General features: G+C 48.8%; 1 protein-coding gene across 2 annotated transcripts; it reads left to right on the forward strand.

Annotated features, from left to right (window-relative positions):
• The first annotated feature begins 557 nt into the window (after positions 1-557).
• Sun5 (Sad1 and UNC84 domain containing 5) lies at positions 558-15,085 on the forward strand. 2 transcript variants are annotated; one of them, XM_041671025.1, is made up of 13 exons: positions 558-631; positions 2,196-2,251; positions 2,403-2,477; positions 3,302-3,368; positions 4,477-4,538; positions 5,043-5,092; positions 6,216-6,250; positions 6,801-6,909; positions 10,576-10,654; positions 11,516-11,631; positions 13,070-13,237; positions 13,703-13,789; positions 14,942-15,085. In XM_041671025.1, exons 1-13 carry the CDS (start codon positions 558-560, stop codon positions 15,083-15,085), a joined length of 1,122 nt encoding a protein of 373 aa, XP_041526959.1. The 2 variants fall into 2 exon arrangements, with proteins under 2 accessions (XP_041526959.1, XP_041526960.1); XM_041671026.1 differs by lacking the exon at positions 2,403-2,477.
• Positions 15,086-15,460: the final 375 nt, after the last annotated feature.

Genomic DNA, 15,460 nt, shown 5'->3' on the forward strand with positions numbered 1-15,460 from the left:
TTTCTCTTAAAATTTATTTTATTTGGGAAGGGGGTTGCAAGGACAGGGGGTGGATATGAAGGGGCGGGGAGATGAATGAGATCAAGATGCATGATGTGAAAGACACAAAGAATAAATGAAAAGAACATTTAAAAAAGCAAAGAAAATCAATTCACATGCAGCCTGAAAAGGCAGGAAGCCCAGGAAGCTTAGGGCAGCAAAAAATCTTAGGGGCAAGGAGGGTGACTTGATAGTGGGCACCTCCATTCTTACCTCTGCCAACCTCTGCCCTGGCATGGCCCTCCCTGGCTTACAACTTCACCCTTCGCATCTTCAAAATGGAAAGTCAGTCACTGTGGAATCCTCTGAGAGGAAGTTCTGGAGATGGGCTATAGACTCAGGACCCTCCATCCAAGCGGTCTGTGAAGTCACAGAGCTGACAGTTCCACCTGACCCAGTAAATTCCATGTCGCCTTCCAAGGGATACTCAGAGGTAGTGGTGGCAGTGGTGGCCACTTCTTCCTCACTGACTCCCTTAGATCTTCATCCTCATACTTCATCCTTAAAAAAGGAAATCAATGCCCCGGTCAAGGAACACTGGGGACCTATGTGTCCAACCTGAAGACACGAGCCACTGCACCAGGCCCAGGAGGTGAGGCCAATAGCTCCTGCCTTTTCCCAGCCATTAGCGTTTTTGGGGATAAGCAGATCTTGTCAACTCTCCTTACAGAAGTAGCTGCTGAGGACAGAGAGGCTCAAAGTAGCTTCCCAAGGTCTCCTGGCAACGGCAGAGCACGAAGCACTTACCATTCCAACAAGTATTTACTGAGGACCTGCTGTGAGCTAGGAGTGTTTGCAAGCTCACTGTCCTAATGCACCTCAGGCTAGTGTTGGGGACAAGGAGACAAATAGCTCTACCTCCCTTGTCAAGAGTCACCTGGTCGCAGGTGACAGGAATTCCAACTTGTAATGATGCCTACTTCCAAGAGGGCATACAAAACAACCCATGAGGGAAGGAAGACGTTCTTAAAAACCACAGAATTTCAGCTCATCATTCTGTATAGTTATCCCTTGAGTTTAAGTTGGCACATAGTAATTGCGTGTTAATCGGGTGCAATGTGGTAATCTGGTACGTGTGGCTGGCGCATGTGTGATGGTGAAGTCAGGGTAGTGAGTCGGCCTTTGTATTGGGAACCTTTAAACTCCTGTCTTCTGGTTATTTTGTGATACACTGGGCACCCTGCCATGGCCAAATAGACCTCAGGAATGTGTGTATATTATATTTTGGGGAGGGCCAATAATACGTCCGCACAAGTAGCCACTGTATGAGACTACATTCTCTCTAACAAAGCACCGGTGATAGCTTTAAAGAGAAGAGGCTTAACTCGCGGTTTGGAAGTTCTAGTCCATAGTCAAGGGCCCAGTGGTCTTTGTGGCAAAAGAACACAACAAGAGAGCGGGAAGGACAGTCACTTCATGAGTCAAGAAGCAAAGAGAGAGAGAGGAAAAGACTGGGAACCCACAATCCCTTTCCAGGCTATGTGTCTTCCCAGGATAAAAATCTCCTACTAGGCCCCACCCCTAAAATGCCCACAGCACCTCTAAATACCTCCACTATGGAAACCAATTCTTTAACCTAGCTGGAGACATTTAGTATCCAAAATACAACAGCTTGATGTGTGATTTCTTAGTAAATACACACAAATAGAAAGTGTCCAATAAAAAAAATTGTTTAGGAATTGCTATCTTACAAAATAAAGATGTTTCTATTTCCCTAACCAAGGTGGGGATAGTGTCAGAGGGAGTTATCTTGAGAGTTCTCTGGTGCTCCCCAACTTCAGGCTCCCACTACGCTGTGACTCTCTCTCTCTTAGCACCTCCTGTGGCAGGTCACCAGGCTACCTGGGTCCAGTGTCATGGAGAAGCATGGCTGTCCAGGGAGGGAGGAGAGTGGGCCTGACCTCCTATGGGGTTCATTGCAGCAAAGAGAAGCTTTCATCATTCCCACAGCCTCGCAGCCACCCACCTCCCTTCCCCATGGGAAGACCATAACAGGCTTTGACCAGTTAGGACCTATGATAGCCACAGTATCCACACACCTTGTCTCAAAAGAGACCCAGATCTGAGGTCTATCAGAGCTCATCTGTCCCTGATTCACGGCTTCTCAATCTGAAACGTAGGATGTAAAATGTGGTTGTGAACCTTGTCATCCCCAGGGGCATCCAAAGAGGCCACATCAGCAGAACGACAGAGGCAGCCTCAGCAAACATGAGTGAGCAAGAACCGAGTCCTGGGGCTTCACTGGCACCTGGCGCAAAGTTGGGGGTAGATCAACCGAGAGGCACACACCAAGCCCGGGACCCCCAGGGCTCTGCAAGCCCATGTCTTGAGGTCTATGTTCTTGTGGTCTGTCTTCTCTGCAGATGATGCTTCCCTGTTGTTTTCCGGCATCAACAGCCCAGGTCCCAGCCTAACCCAGTTCATACTGGGATATATGTGTATGTATATATATGGAAGAACTAGCTTAAGTAGCAGGAGGCAGGAAGGGAAGCAGCTTCAGACCAGCCTCTTGTAGAACTCGGGTTGCCCTGGGGTGGCAGTGTACGCAAGGAGCTACAGGATGGCCCACCCATTCCAGGCAGGGTCTCCCTGGAAGGGAAAGTAAAAGGACACCTTGCTGGCATAGGAGGAACTGTCCCCAAGTCCTTCTCTACTTTGGCTCCATTAATCTACCCACCAATCATCCAATATCCATGAATTCACCCATCCATGCATCCATTATCTGTCTACCCACTCACCATTGGGCCATTCATCACTTGCCCCTTATTTTCATTTGCTAGTACAGTCATCCCTTTGCCCATTCATCAGCCCTCTGGCTCTCCATGGTCCCATTCTACTATTCACCAATCTTCCAACTCAAGAACTCACCCTCTTTTTCCTTCTCCCTTCCCCCATGCATACACCCACTTTCTCATCTATCCTGAACCCCTATTTACTAATCTAAGCTATGTTACACTCCAGAGATGAACCCTAGAAGGACACAGCCCTGGCCAGGCTCCTGGTGTCCAGGGATGACATTAGCACGCACCATCTTTTGTGCTGCCAAGTGTTAACAGTGCCAGGCTCTGTTAACTGCCATCTTCAAGTAAGGCTTGCCCATAGGCCTTGAACTTACAGATACTTACATAAGCCGAGACAGGGGCTATCCTGGGCTCAACCATCAAATCAAGAGGGTCTTGCAGCTCCAAGGATAGTCAGTGCACTTACAATGGGACCAAGATGAGGGTACAACTCCTTGTTGCCATCCTGTCTCCCTCTTCAGCCTGGCTCACCTGCCTGGCCTGCTTCCTGAGGACTCAGGCCCAGCAAGTTCTACTTAACACCTGCAGGTAAACAGGAGAGGGGGAGGATGGCGGGGGGGCCGGCAGTGACAGCGCCCTCATTAGTTTGGCTCTTCCCCTGCTAGTCAGACCAGATGAGCCATCCTCAATCTGGGTTTTCACATCCCCCATCTCAGATCTTCTGTGGCTTCCCATTGCTCAGCTCCCCAGCATGTCCCTTGCCTGACCCTTCTTTTCCTAGAATGCCCTCATTCTGCTTCATTCCATGGAACCACAGGGCCTGCAAGGCTGGGGCCCTCACTCCCTGAACATCCCACCCAGTTTCCCATGCCACTCTTTTGCCAGTGTTCTTCCTGGCCAGAATAACCTCACCCACACCCACTTCTCTCCCTGTGCTTACTTAGTCTATATAAATCCCCCTGCTGAGATGCCTACCTCGTTCATTAATTTAAACTTTACATTTTAAATATTACCCAGCCTTGCACCGCCTCCACCACCACCATGGGCTTCCAGCCAGGTGGGAAAACAATACCAGGCTAAGATTGCAGGGTGGCACAGAGACAGCTGACCTGAGCTCATGGGAGCTCACAGACACGGGACTGACAGCTAGGGAACCTACATGGGGCCAACCCAGGGCTTCTACATGTGGGTTACAGTTGTGTAACGTGGTCTGTCTGTGGGGCTCCTAGCAGTGAGATCAAGAGCTGTTCCTGATACAAGCTGGCTTTTGGGAACCTGTTCCCTACGCTGGGATGTCTCACCCAGTCTTGATGCAGGGCGAGGAGCTTGGTCCTGCCTCAAGTCGATTTGTCTTGCTTTGTTGCTTCCCGTTAGAGGCCTTCCCCCTTCAGAATGGAGGAGGATGGATGAGGGGGTAGATGGGAGGTAGGGGAAGGGAACAGGAGAAGAGGAGGGAGGGGAAACTGATTGGTATGTAAAGCAAATAAAAAATTTTTCATTAAAAACAAGAAAAGATTGCAGGGTGAGGTGACTTTGGAGGTTCTAGAAGGGGGGAGGCATTAGAGATGGTCCCTGAAGGACAAGTTCAATAAGAGAGGAATAGGAAGGGACAAGGGACAGATGGAACAATGGAGCGAGGGCGAGGGGAGCCTGCCAGACTGCAGCTGACCTTGACAGTGACCTCTCTGCTTCTCAGGTGCAAGCTACTCTGCCAGAAACTCATGGAGAAGATTGGCCTTCTGGTCCTCTGTGCTTTTGGTGCGTCTCCAGGGCCCTGCCTAGAGGAGGCAACCCCAGACTTAGGCCCATTTTGGGAGAGGGAGAGGTGACCCTGTCTTTCATGCTGTCTGTGAGTGCTGCCCTGCAGCTTACGAGCAATAAACAGTCGTAGAAGCCAGCCAGTGCTTTGAAAACGTTTTAGAGTTAAGAACAGTGAATATCTCTTAAGTACTTTTAGATAATAGATTCAAACCAGCCTGGAGCTCATAAAATGCAGGAAAGAGCATATTACCGTCTCTCAGTCCACTATGCAGTAGAAGGAAGTATGTCCTTTAGCTTACGTGGCAGACATCTCACAGAGGACTTGGCTTGAGCACGATGTAGATATTACTCTATTCCCATCTTACAAAGGAAGACCCTAAGCTCCAGAAAGATTAAGAGACTTCTGAAGTTACACAACCCTAACTTAGATGCCTTAATTCCAGAACCCAAGCTTTCAACCTTTTGAGTTAAGTGGGTCATTCTTGTTCTCGTGGCCCACAGGCTTCTGGATGTTTTCCATGCATTTACCATCAAAAATGGAAGTCTGGCAGGTGAGTGTGTGCCCCCCACAGGCCCCATGGCTGACGGACCTACCTAAGCCAACAATATCTCTCTGTAGTTCCTCCTCCTCTCACCGAATCTGGATGATGCTCTGTTCTTGACTCGTCCAAGATCCAAATTGCTACCTTTGTCACCCCGCCCACCAGAATCCCTCTCCTGTATGTGACTCTCACAGACCACACAGGCATCCCTCCACCATCATGGGGCTTTCCTGTCACTCACCCCACTGTGGCCCATCTCCTTCCTCTAGACCACCCCTAAACTAAGGCATGAGGAACCACACTGCTCTTTCTGCCCTCTCTGCTTCCGTTAGTTGAGACTCACCAACAGGTTTGGTTTTCTGGGGAAGAAGGAAGAGGAACCCAGTGACAAGAGCTACTGATAAAGTCACAGAGACCCATAGATAGCAGGAGGAGGGCGCTGGAGGACGGGTCTCTCTTCTTCCTCTCACCCTGTGTAAACCGTTGTATTCTTTGAGGTCTAGTTGAAAGATCACAGCCTCCAGGCACACCAAAGCAAAGGAAGTCACATTTTTCCTTTTCCTCCAATTTCTGTAACCATGACCACCTCTCCAACTGTACCAGCAACCCCTTATAGGAAGCAGGCAGTTCTGATTCATACAAGCAACAGCCATTTCAGTGCTAAGCACAGGGGACTGACTTTATCAGTGCTGGATGTCTGGTTACCAGGAGAGAGTGTGACTAGAGAAAGCATGGATCGACGATAGAACGGACAGATGGATGGATAATCACGGAGGGGGAAGAAAGCTCTGAATTTGGATAGATGGCATTCGGGTGGATAGATGGAAGATTAAATATGAAGGTGGAAGACTGGGCAGTGGTGGCACATGCCTTTAATCCCAACACAAACACACAGAGAGAGGCGTGCAGAGCTCTGTGAGTTCAAGGCCAGTCTGGTCTACAGCTAGCTCCAGGACAGCCAGGGATACATAGAAAAACTCTATCTCAAAAAATATATATAAAAAAAACATTAAATACGAAAGTAGATGAATGAATGGATTAATGGCCATGAGAGAGCAGAGAGATGAAGCTCTTATCGGGCCCAGATTAAGTCGCTTGACAGAGATTCCTGCTTTCCTCAACACTCCACCAGGATGACAGCATAAACAGCCCACTGCAGAGCCTGAGGTAAGCGAACTACTTACTAGTCCTAGAACTGGAATCTGGGGCATATCCTTAGCCAAAAATATGGGCCCGCACTCAGACCACCCTAGACGTGACTCCTAGCTCCTGTAAATTCTATGTGACTGAGCTTATGCAAGTAGTCTCTTTTTTCTGGACTTTTGACTCCTCATTTGTGAGATGAGACATAGCTTTCATGTTGTTCCAGGTAAACAGGCAAAAAAAAAAAAGACATTAAACATCCTGAATAGTTATTGACTCGTAATTGGTGCTCAGCAAATGACAGTTGAGATGAAATAACAAGTCACTGCCTGGTGACAGCATTACACAGACAAACAACACTCATGAACATTTTGGGAAGGTTGAGCTGGACTTACAGATGTTCCAAGCAAAAGGAAGAGAAGGACTAAGAACCCGAGAGTGGTGTGTGGGGGGCGGACCCAGGAAAGTGGAAGGTTTGAAAGGTCATTCATTAAGACTCACTCACAGAAAGATAGCAAGAGCAACATGCACATCATAAAGCCGTCAGTTCTTGCTTTACCTCCTTGTTGATAAGGATGTACCAGGAGAAAGTACGACATCACACTGGGGAGATCCAGGACCTACGAGGTAGCATGAACCAGCTCATTGCCAAACTCCAGGAGATGGAAGCCATGTCTGATGAGGTGAGATGCTGCCATTGGACTCCTCACCACCCAATGTCTTCTTGATGCCCTGTTTTTTATATACTATGCTATCTTCTTCCTTCGTCTCATCCCTCATTTTGATAGAGCATTATCTTCCCCCAACCCTCGCCAATAACTTCATGAAAAAGAGTGAAAGGAGAGTGTTATATGGTTTTTTTCCTAGTTCTTTTTTTTTAGAATGTGCATGTTTTAAAATATCCTCATCCTATACTTAACACCAATTGATAGTTTTGCTAGGTATAGAAGTTTAGAAAGTTTCTCATGAAAATTCTGAAGGAAGCCCATCATATTCTAGTTTTACCATTGCTACTGAAAATTTCACCATTCTGAACTTTCACCCCTTGGGTCTAATCTGGTGTTTGTTTTGGCTTTATTTTTATTCCCAGAAACTATAATGTTCCTTTTGTGTCCAGTATAACCTGTCTAGAGGTTTGATATTATTGAATATATACATTGGTGTTCTTCAAAACTTCTTAAAGGTCTTTGTTTTTAATCTCTGAAAATATTCCTTCTTATCCATAAACTCTTTGTTCTCTTGTATTCTGATTATATCTATGCTAGACCTATGGAGTGGGTTCCAAGTTTTTCCTACCTGATTTATTTCTTGTTCTTCATTCATTTTCTCTATGACCTAAGTTTTGACAGTTTTGTCTCAGCTTTCTTCAGACTCACTTGCAATCCTGTATTCTGTATATAAACTCAGCCATTAATTTCATATATTGCATTATTTCATTTTAGAATTCATATTCAATATATTTTCATTTCATAGACTTAATTCTACCATCAATTCACCATTTGCCTGTGTTTTCTTTTTTCCTTTAAAATATTAGTCATGGTTATTTTTAAATCTTTGTTAGCTAACTCCAATATTCTGTTTGTTTTATTTTTCTCACTTTGCATCATCTTTTGATCTTACCTATTAATGTCTACTTATTTGGGGTGTTTTCTGGACATGATATAAAAGAACTTAACATAATTGCAAATATCACTGTGGAAATATTCTTTGCTTCATAGGAAAGAGGAAGTAACCATGCCACTTCTTTCTTGGTGAGTATTAATCTGGTTTAGAAAGACAGACACAGATTGAAATTTTTATAAGATTTATTAGAGGTTTTTGGCTGATTTGGATTCCTGTCCTGTCATCTTCAAAACTTTGTCAAATGTCTTCATGGGAACGCCTAACCATATGTTTGAGGGCTCTTAACCTTTCTGGTTTGTCTTCTAGCCCCACATGAATATAAAATCCCTGACCCCAGTGGCACCTTCCTTACCAGAGGCAGATTCCATCCTCCTGGCATCTCTGTCTTCCGAGGCTCTCCACTGCTGCCCAAGCTTCAATCTTACAGCTTCACCCATCAGCCTGGGCATTCTGATCTCATATTTACCTAGCCTCCAGGTCCTCCTTTAAAATCAGGGTGGAAACCTCTGTGATTCTGTAATTCTTGTATTCTTTACAAAATCACCATCATATGGGTGGTGCCAAGGTCTACTACAAGCTCAAGGAGAAGCCAGGTCTCCCTGGACCAGGACTATTGTGGTCTCTGAATGCCTAAGTGACTGAACACGGTAAGACCAATCCTGGATAAGCACTGTCTTACACAATCCTTTGCGAGCAGGCTACCCCAGAGACACTTTCTTCTCAAGGATCAATCTTAAAAATGAATTTGTTCTTTAGTACCCTTGTACCTGCTGTGGTGGGGTCTGGACAGGGCTTGAGATCCCCTTAAGACCCCACTGCTCTTGTCCTGATGAAAAGCACTTGGTTTCTTTTTAAGAACCAGAGCCACCCTTCCTCACTACTTTAAGTATGCCCTTTTCCTGGCCAAATCAAGTATTTCTGCTCTGTTCTTTGCTCCCAATTCTTGCTGTAACCCTAGCTGAAAAGCAGCCAGAAATAGCTATGTCATTGCCTAAATACTATACTGTCTTAGAACTTCCCCCGAATAGATTGGCTAGCCCATCACATTTAAACTCAGCCTTCCATAAAGAAGAAGGAAGTTCCACACAGTGGAACATGGAAAAGGTAATAGATACATTCATTACCAGAACCTAACAAGAATACCCCTGGTCTAAATCCTGGTAAGTCTTCGGTCTCATCTGAAACCATGAACATGGCCTGAACTGCCCAGATGCTTGTCTTCAATATGATTAAGCTCTGTAAGCCTTAGAACATTCTAGGACTTCTCTAGCCCATTTTGACAAACTCTTCTAAATTCCTCCCACAAATCAATTTCTAAGGCTTAAAAACAGCATAGTCAGGTTTAGCCACAGCAACAACCTCATTCTTCTGGTACCAATTTTATGTGTTTATTTTATTGTCATTGTGACTAAATATATAGTGTAACAACTTAAAGGAGGAATCATTATTTTTGGCTCAGGGTTTCAGAGAACTCAATCAATTCTTGCTTGGCACAGTGTACCAGACAGAACATTATGGTAGTTGGAGTGTGTGACAGAGGCTGTTTAATTTACTTCATGGGCAACAGGAAACAGAGCAGAGCTGTAACAGGAAGGGGACAGAGCAAAATAGAGTCCCCAGGGACACATCTCAGTGACTTATTTCTTCCAGTTAGACTCAACTCCTAAAGTTTCGAGAACCTCCGAAAGCAGTGTGACCGCTTATGAACCTCGTGTGGAGAACACATAGTCAAATCATAAACACCATTCATTAATCAAATCACCCACAAATGACCTGTCACATGACCTGCTTCCTCACAACGTGACTTTGAGACCCCAGAGGTACAAGCAACATTATTGTAAGCCCTTTGGACCCAGTCACAAAGCATCTTTTCTGCCCTAGTCCACACTGATGGGCAGGGGACCCTGGACAATTCCCCCACGACACATACCTCTTTGAGAAGATAGCAGTGTCAGATTGAAAAATTAGAGCGTGGAACAGGAAACTTTGCTGCAGCCATTGTTGGACAACAGAACTGGCCTCCCCTGGAGGTATCTAAGCAGAATAGCTGACTGTAACTGGGCATTGACTGTGCACAGAGCTTTGCAGTCTTCCTCTGCCAGGTCAGGGGAGTGCTTAGGAGCCCAGAACCTGCAAGATGCTGGCTCTGCTCTTACAGCTGGGTCAGCACCAAAGCTTTATTCCTGTAGCTACAGTATTCTTCCCTCGAAGATGGTGTGACAATTGCCCAAATCTCCCTGGAAGGCCATAGGGGATGAGAGCGAACAGGATGGATGGAGAACAGGTCTGCACATAGTGGGGCTTCACACAGCTTTCTAATATCTAACAGCATTCCACAGCCATGGTGGCAGACAGAAATTTTGCCCCATCTTACAGACTTAGAAAATTTAGATTCAGAGGCACCATATTGCACAAGACCCACAGCGGTAAGGTCTGTCTTCTTCCCGAGGTCCTACCTTTGACCTCCCTAAGTCTCTAGGACCTCCATGTGACATCTTGCAACATGAACTTGAAAGGTCATAACAGACCCAGAGGATGGGGTGACTTCGTGTCTCGGGGTCTCCTCACAGTATAGCAATTGGGTCATCCTACTAAGGGCCATCCATAGCCTCTGAAGGTGGTAGAGGGATCCTACGACCACCTGTCCATCTGTCAAGGACACACATATGAGGCTCATAATTCTTAAGAATGTAACAGGACACAGCCTTCATTTTCTGCCTTCTCAGCAAAAAATGGCCCAGAAGATAATGAAGATGATACAAGGTGACTACATTGAAAAGCCAGACTTTGCCCTGAAGTCCATAGGTATGTGACCTGCCTCCCCCATCATGACCTGACCTGCCGCTCCCATCCACCCATCACAGACCTACCTCAGAAACCCTCCATGGGGTGCCAGCCCACACTGCTGCTACCGTGAGGTCTGGCCTCGGAGCTAACCTCCGCTCCCACCTGGCTTCTTGATGCAGTTTCCTTTCTCTGATAAGGGTGGGCAACAGGAACCCATGGCCCTCAACTCTACCCATGCCCCTCCACCACCCCTCACCCCTTCCATTCCCCAAACCTGGGGCTTGGTACATGGAGGAGACCCTGAAGTAGAGAGGCTGACTTTGGAAACAAGCAAGTGAACCCAATGGCAGTCAGGGAGTGAACTCAGGGAGACTAGAGGAGCTGTGTAGGGAAGAGGAGACCCCTAGCCTTGGGAGACATTTGGCTTGAGACCTAATGAGAAAGGAAGGACATTCCCGCCAGGAGGATGAATGTATAAGTTCTCCATGGGATGAGGCCACAAGAGAGAGCTCAGGCTTCTTGAAGGTGGGAGTAGCGCCCAACCAGCCCACACCAGTTGGCCCTGGCCCCTCAGACCTCAAGGAAATGTGGGATCAGATGAAAGAGCCCCTCTCCAGAACCAGCCCAGGCCTCCCTCCACGTTTCAAGCCCGGCCCCCTCTGCACCCTGCACATGCATGCAGTTGTTTCCAGCACACCCGACCAATAGCTGGGAAACACCATTGCATTAGTTCCTTTGGCACATAGCCTGGGCAAGCCACTCTTATACTACTAACTACAGTGTTCATCCCATTGCCTAGAGGGGCACACTGAGCTCCAGAGATGGCAGGGATTCAGCCCAAGCAGAAGCATGCCCTCTGACACACCCCCGTCCATACAGGAGCCAGCATCGACTTTGAGCACACGTCAGCCACATACAACCACGACAAGGCCCGCTCCTACTGGAACTGGATCCGGCTGTGGAACTACGCGCAGCCCCCGGATGTGATCCTCGAGGCAGGGGGCAGGGCAGGGGACAGCAGGAGGGCCACGGGAGGGGGCAAAATTGAGGGCAGCAGCAGGAAGGAGAGATGAGGCAAAGACAAGGTAGGGGGCAGTGGACATGATGAACACTGTGGGGGAGGGAGGACAAGAATGGAGCCACAAGGAGGCTTCTGGCAGGAGGACACGGTGACCCCCACCGGGTCCTGACACTTTGGGGTTTGAGAACTCGCAAGCCATCTGGGGTGGGGGAGGGCGGCGAGATGTACTTCCTTTGCAAAGGAAGATACCAGGCCAAGAAGCCAGATCACTTGCCATGTGGTATGAGGCAGAGTCAACATTCAGACACTTAGCCCTCTGAAAATTCTGCCTTTCAGATGGGGGACCTGAAGCCCAGAGAGGGGAATGCGCCTGTCCAAGTCCCAAAGCAACTACAAACCACTGAGATCTCATCAGCTTGGGGCAGCACTACAACCACAGGCCACCTGTCTGTGGGTCCCACCCTGAAGGAACTCTCAAGAGTCCACCTAGGACAGTGGCCTCCCAGGGGTAGAGAAGCCTCCTGTTGGGGTGGATGGAGACAGCAAGGTCCACTGTGCAATGAGTTGCTAGTGAGGACCTGGGACATGGGAAGGAATCACAGAACATAGCGAGCTCTGACCGGGGAGACAGGTGTGCAGCCCAGGCAATAGAGGAGCCAAGTCTGGCTGCGAAACACTGGCTTCAGTCAGGTCTGGGGCAAAGTCTCTGCCACCCAGGCTTCTGCACCTCCAAGCCTGGCCAGCCAGCACCAGTGTCCCAAGCCACCAGACATACTTGACTTCCCTTGGGTTGGCATGCCTCTCCCAACTGACTACTACTCTCCCTTGTCCCAGCTCCTGCAGGAGTCCTTCCAAGATCTCCCCAACCTTTATCCTAGCCTCACAGCTCCAGATCAGGAGGGAGCACACTGTGTCTTCAAAAAGCCCAGCACCTACTGGATGAGTAGCTTCCCTGTGTGCTGTGAGGTCAACCCTCTTTCCATCCCGGGATTCTGTCTCTCATTTTATGGGTCAGATAATGGTGGTTACCAGCAAGCCAGTTCCAGGGCCAAATTGTCAAGTTACATTTACAGCTCTGACAATCCTGGGCCATTCGCTTCCCTGCTCTGAGCCTCAGTTTCCTCCTCTGCATAGGGAGAACACGTTCATGTCTGAGCCCCAGGGTAACAATGAAAGCATGCAAAGAATGTTGTGAGTGTGGGATGACTGTGTGAGGAAATGAATGGATGGATGAGCGGGCACAGAGAACGGGACTGGGAGGTCCCACGCAGGCCCAGCTCTCCCTGAACTGCTAGAGCCAAGCTCTGTAGGCAGAGAGGATGGTCACCTTCAGGAGGTCAAAGGAATGTGAGGAGTAGGGAAAAAGGGACTCCATCCATCCAACCCAGGCCCCTCACACCTGCCTCTTCCAGCCCAATGTGACACCTGGCAACTGCTGGGCCTTCGCCGGCGACCGTGGCCAGGTGACCATCCGCTTGGCCCAGAAAGTCTACCTGTCCAATCTTACACTGCAGCACATCCCCAAGACCATCTCACTGTCGGGTAGCCTGGACACCGCACCGAAGGACTTTGTCATCTATGTGAGCACACGACAGAGAGCCAGGCTGGGCTGAAGGGACCACCTTGGAAGGTGGCAGTCCAAACCTTGAGAGAACCCATCCACATAGCTGAAGGGATGTGGCTTAGCTAGGTTGGGAATGGCCAGAGTGGGCTCGTCTCAGTCTTCCAGGACCAACAGAGACACCTGTCTAGTTCAACCAAGGCTTTCCTGAGAGAGAAAGATGAGAGAGACCATTGGGCTTTATTCTGCCAAGGCAGCCCATAGAGGTATCAGTAGAATCCAGAGAAGGACTCAGAAGCAACCTGACCCTTACTAGCGGGGTTGGAAGTAGACCTCAGCTTCTGACTCCTCATGCAGTGTTCCTTGCTGTCCCAGACACCAGGCTGTGACACTGCCCACATTGATGAGGAGCCCCCTCCCCCATCCCAAGAGTTGCACAAGTCTTAGCTTGCTGTATTTTATACCTCATTGTCTGGTTCCACAGGGCATGGAGAGCCCCCCTAGGGAGGAAGTGTTCCTGGGGGCATTCCAGTTTCAGCCAGAAAACACCATCCAGATGTTCCCACTCCAGGTACCTGGGGAAACCACAAAAGGACATCTGCAGAGTGTTTCCCATGTACAGCTCTCCCCTGTTCCCTACAGCCCTGAGGGGTGGTAGTCATGCTAGCCCACGTGACACATGAGGAGACTGAAGAGAAGTGGAGCTGCTGCCTGGGGCCCTGAGTAGCACCCAAGGGGAGCCCTCTGGCTCGGGTTAGTCCTCCCCGTTTTCTGGTCCCTCCAGGAGTCCTCTCGCTGCGTCTCTTCCCTGGATAACAAATGTTGAACACAAAGTGCCCGTCAAGTATGACTCCTGGCTCCAAACTTAAAGCCTCTGTGCTAGGAGCCCCTAGTCAGCACCTGATCTGGCTATAAGAGTGGAAACTGAGGCCTTCAGAAGAGGAAGTTGGGGACAGACAGAAGCAGGACTGGATGAGCTGGCAATGTGACTATCCAAGTTTGGGGTCTGCATATTGACGACGTCCAAATCTAAGCCTTGTCAGGCCTGGGTTCCAGGCTTCAGGATCCCTTCTGCAAATCCCTGCGAGGCTAAAACACGTACTGAGTGTTTTATAGCAGAACTGAGGGGTGACCCTAGGATCTCACAAGTGTTCTGCCTCTCAACTACATCCCCAATCCTCTCTTTTAACTCTGAGACAGAATCTCACTATGTGGCTCAGGCTGGCCTCACCAGCAGTTGGGATTAACGGCCCGAGCCACCAGTCCTGCTTTGCCTTTTCCACAGTGGGCATGGGACTTGATAGACACCACCTCCAACCACTGTAGGCACTGGGAACAGAGGGGCTAAGTTTGCAGAGAAGCCATGACATGCCAGGGGCTGATGAGCCAAGAGCTCTTTTCATGTCCACAGTAATCCTGGAGAATAACTATTAGCACTTCCATTTTACAGAGGGGAAACTGAGGCCCAGAGAGGCACAGTAGCTTGTTGAGGACCCCACAGCATCACACTGCCAAGTTCCATGGCTGAACATCCTCCCTACGGCGCTGAGTCTGTGCTTCTGGCCTCAGCACCTTCCATCCTAGCCCCCAAGTGCTGAGTCCATTCCCCTCTCAGACTCCATTCTCACATCTGTGGAATGGGAAAGTTCCCTTCTTCCAAGGCTCCTCTGCTGGGTGGAGCAGACGCCTGTTGGGGAGCTACTACGCTCTGTCTCTGTTCCAGAACCAGCCGCCCAGGGGCTTTGCTGCAGTCAAAGTGAAGATCTCCAGCAACTGGGGGAACCCCCGCTTCACCTGCCTATACCGTGTGCGTGTGCACGGATCTGTGACTCCTCCCAGAGACTCGCACCTAGCACCCCTGTCCTAGAGAGTAAAGTATCTCCTTTGGTCCCAGTCAAGTCTGAGTGTCTTTGAGCCGTGATATAGTGCAGTAGACTGGCTTGGGAACACTGTGGGTCACTGCCTGCCAGACACCTGGGTATCTTCCTAACAGTCCCAACTGTCCCCTTTCCACATAGGAAGACAGTGACAGCTCTGAGTAATAGGTGACTTGTGAGAATTCACAGCCAGCAAATGGCAGTCCCTGGAACACACCCTAAGCAATCTAACTCCTGCACAAAGACACCTCTCTAGACTCAAATAGACCTCTGTCTCCCCCTATGGGTTACCTTCAACAAGAGCCCACCTTCCTAGGGCCTCAGTCTCCACATCTGTACAATGGGGACAGGATGAAGGCTATTAC

The sequence above is a fragment of the Microtus oregoni genome, unplaced genomic scaffold, assembly GCF_018167655.1.
Source record: "Microtus oregoni isolate MIOR12 unplaced genomic scaffold, Mior012 000020F_ref0000438, whole genome shotgun sequence".
Lineage (NCBI taxonomy): Eukaryota > Metazoa > Chordata > Mammalia > Rodentia > Cricetidae > Microtus > Microtus oregoni.

Coding starts and splice junctions, on each gene's coding strand:
- Sun5 (XM_041671025.1), top strand. CDS start 558: ATGCCCCGGTCAAGGAACACTGGGGACCTATGTGTCCAACCTGAAGAC. Junction 3,369..4,476: donor GTTCTACTTAACACCTGCAG/GTAAACAGGAGA, acceptor TCTGCTTCTCAG/GTGCAAGCTACTCTGCCAGA. Junction 11,632..13,069: donor CCCCGGATGTGATCCTCGAG/GCAGGGGGCAGG, acceptor TGCCTCTTCCAG/CCCAATGTGACACCTGGCAA.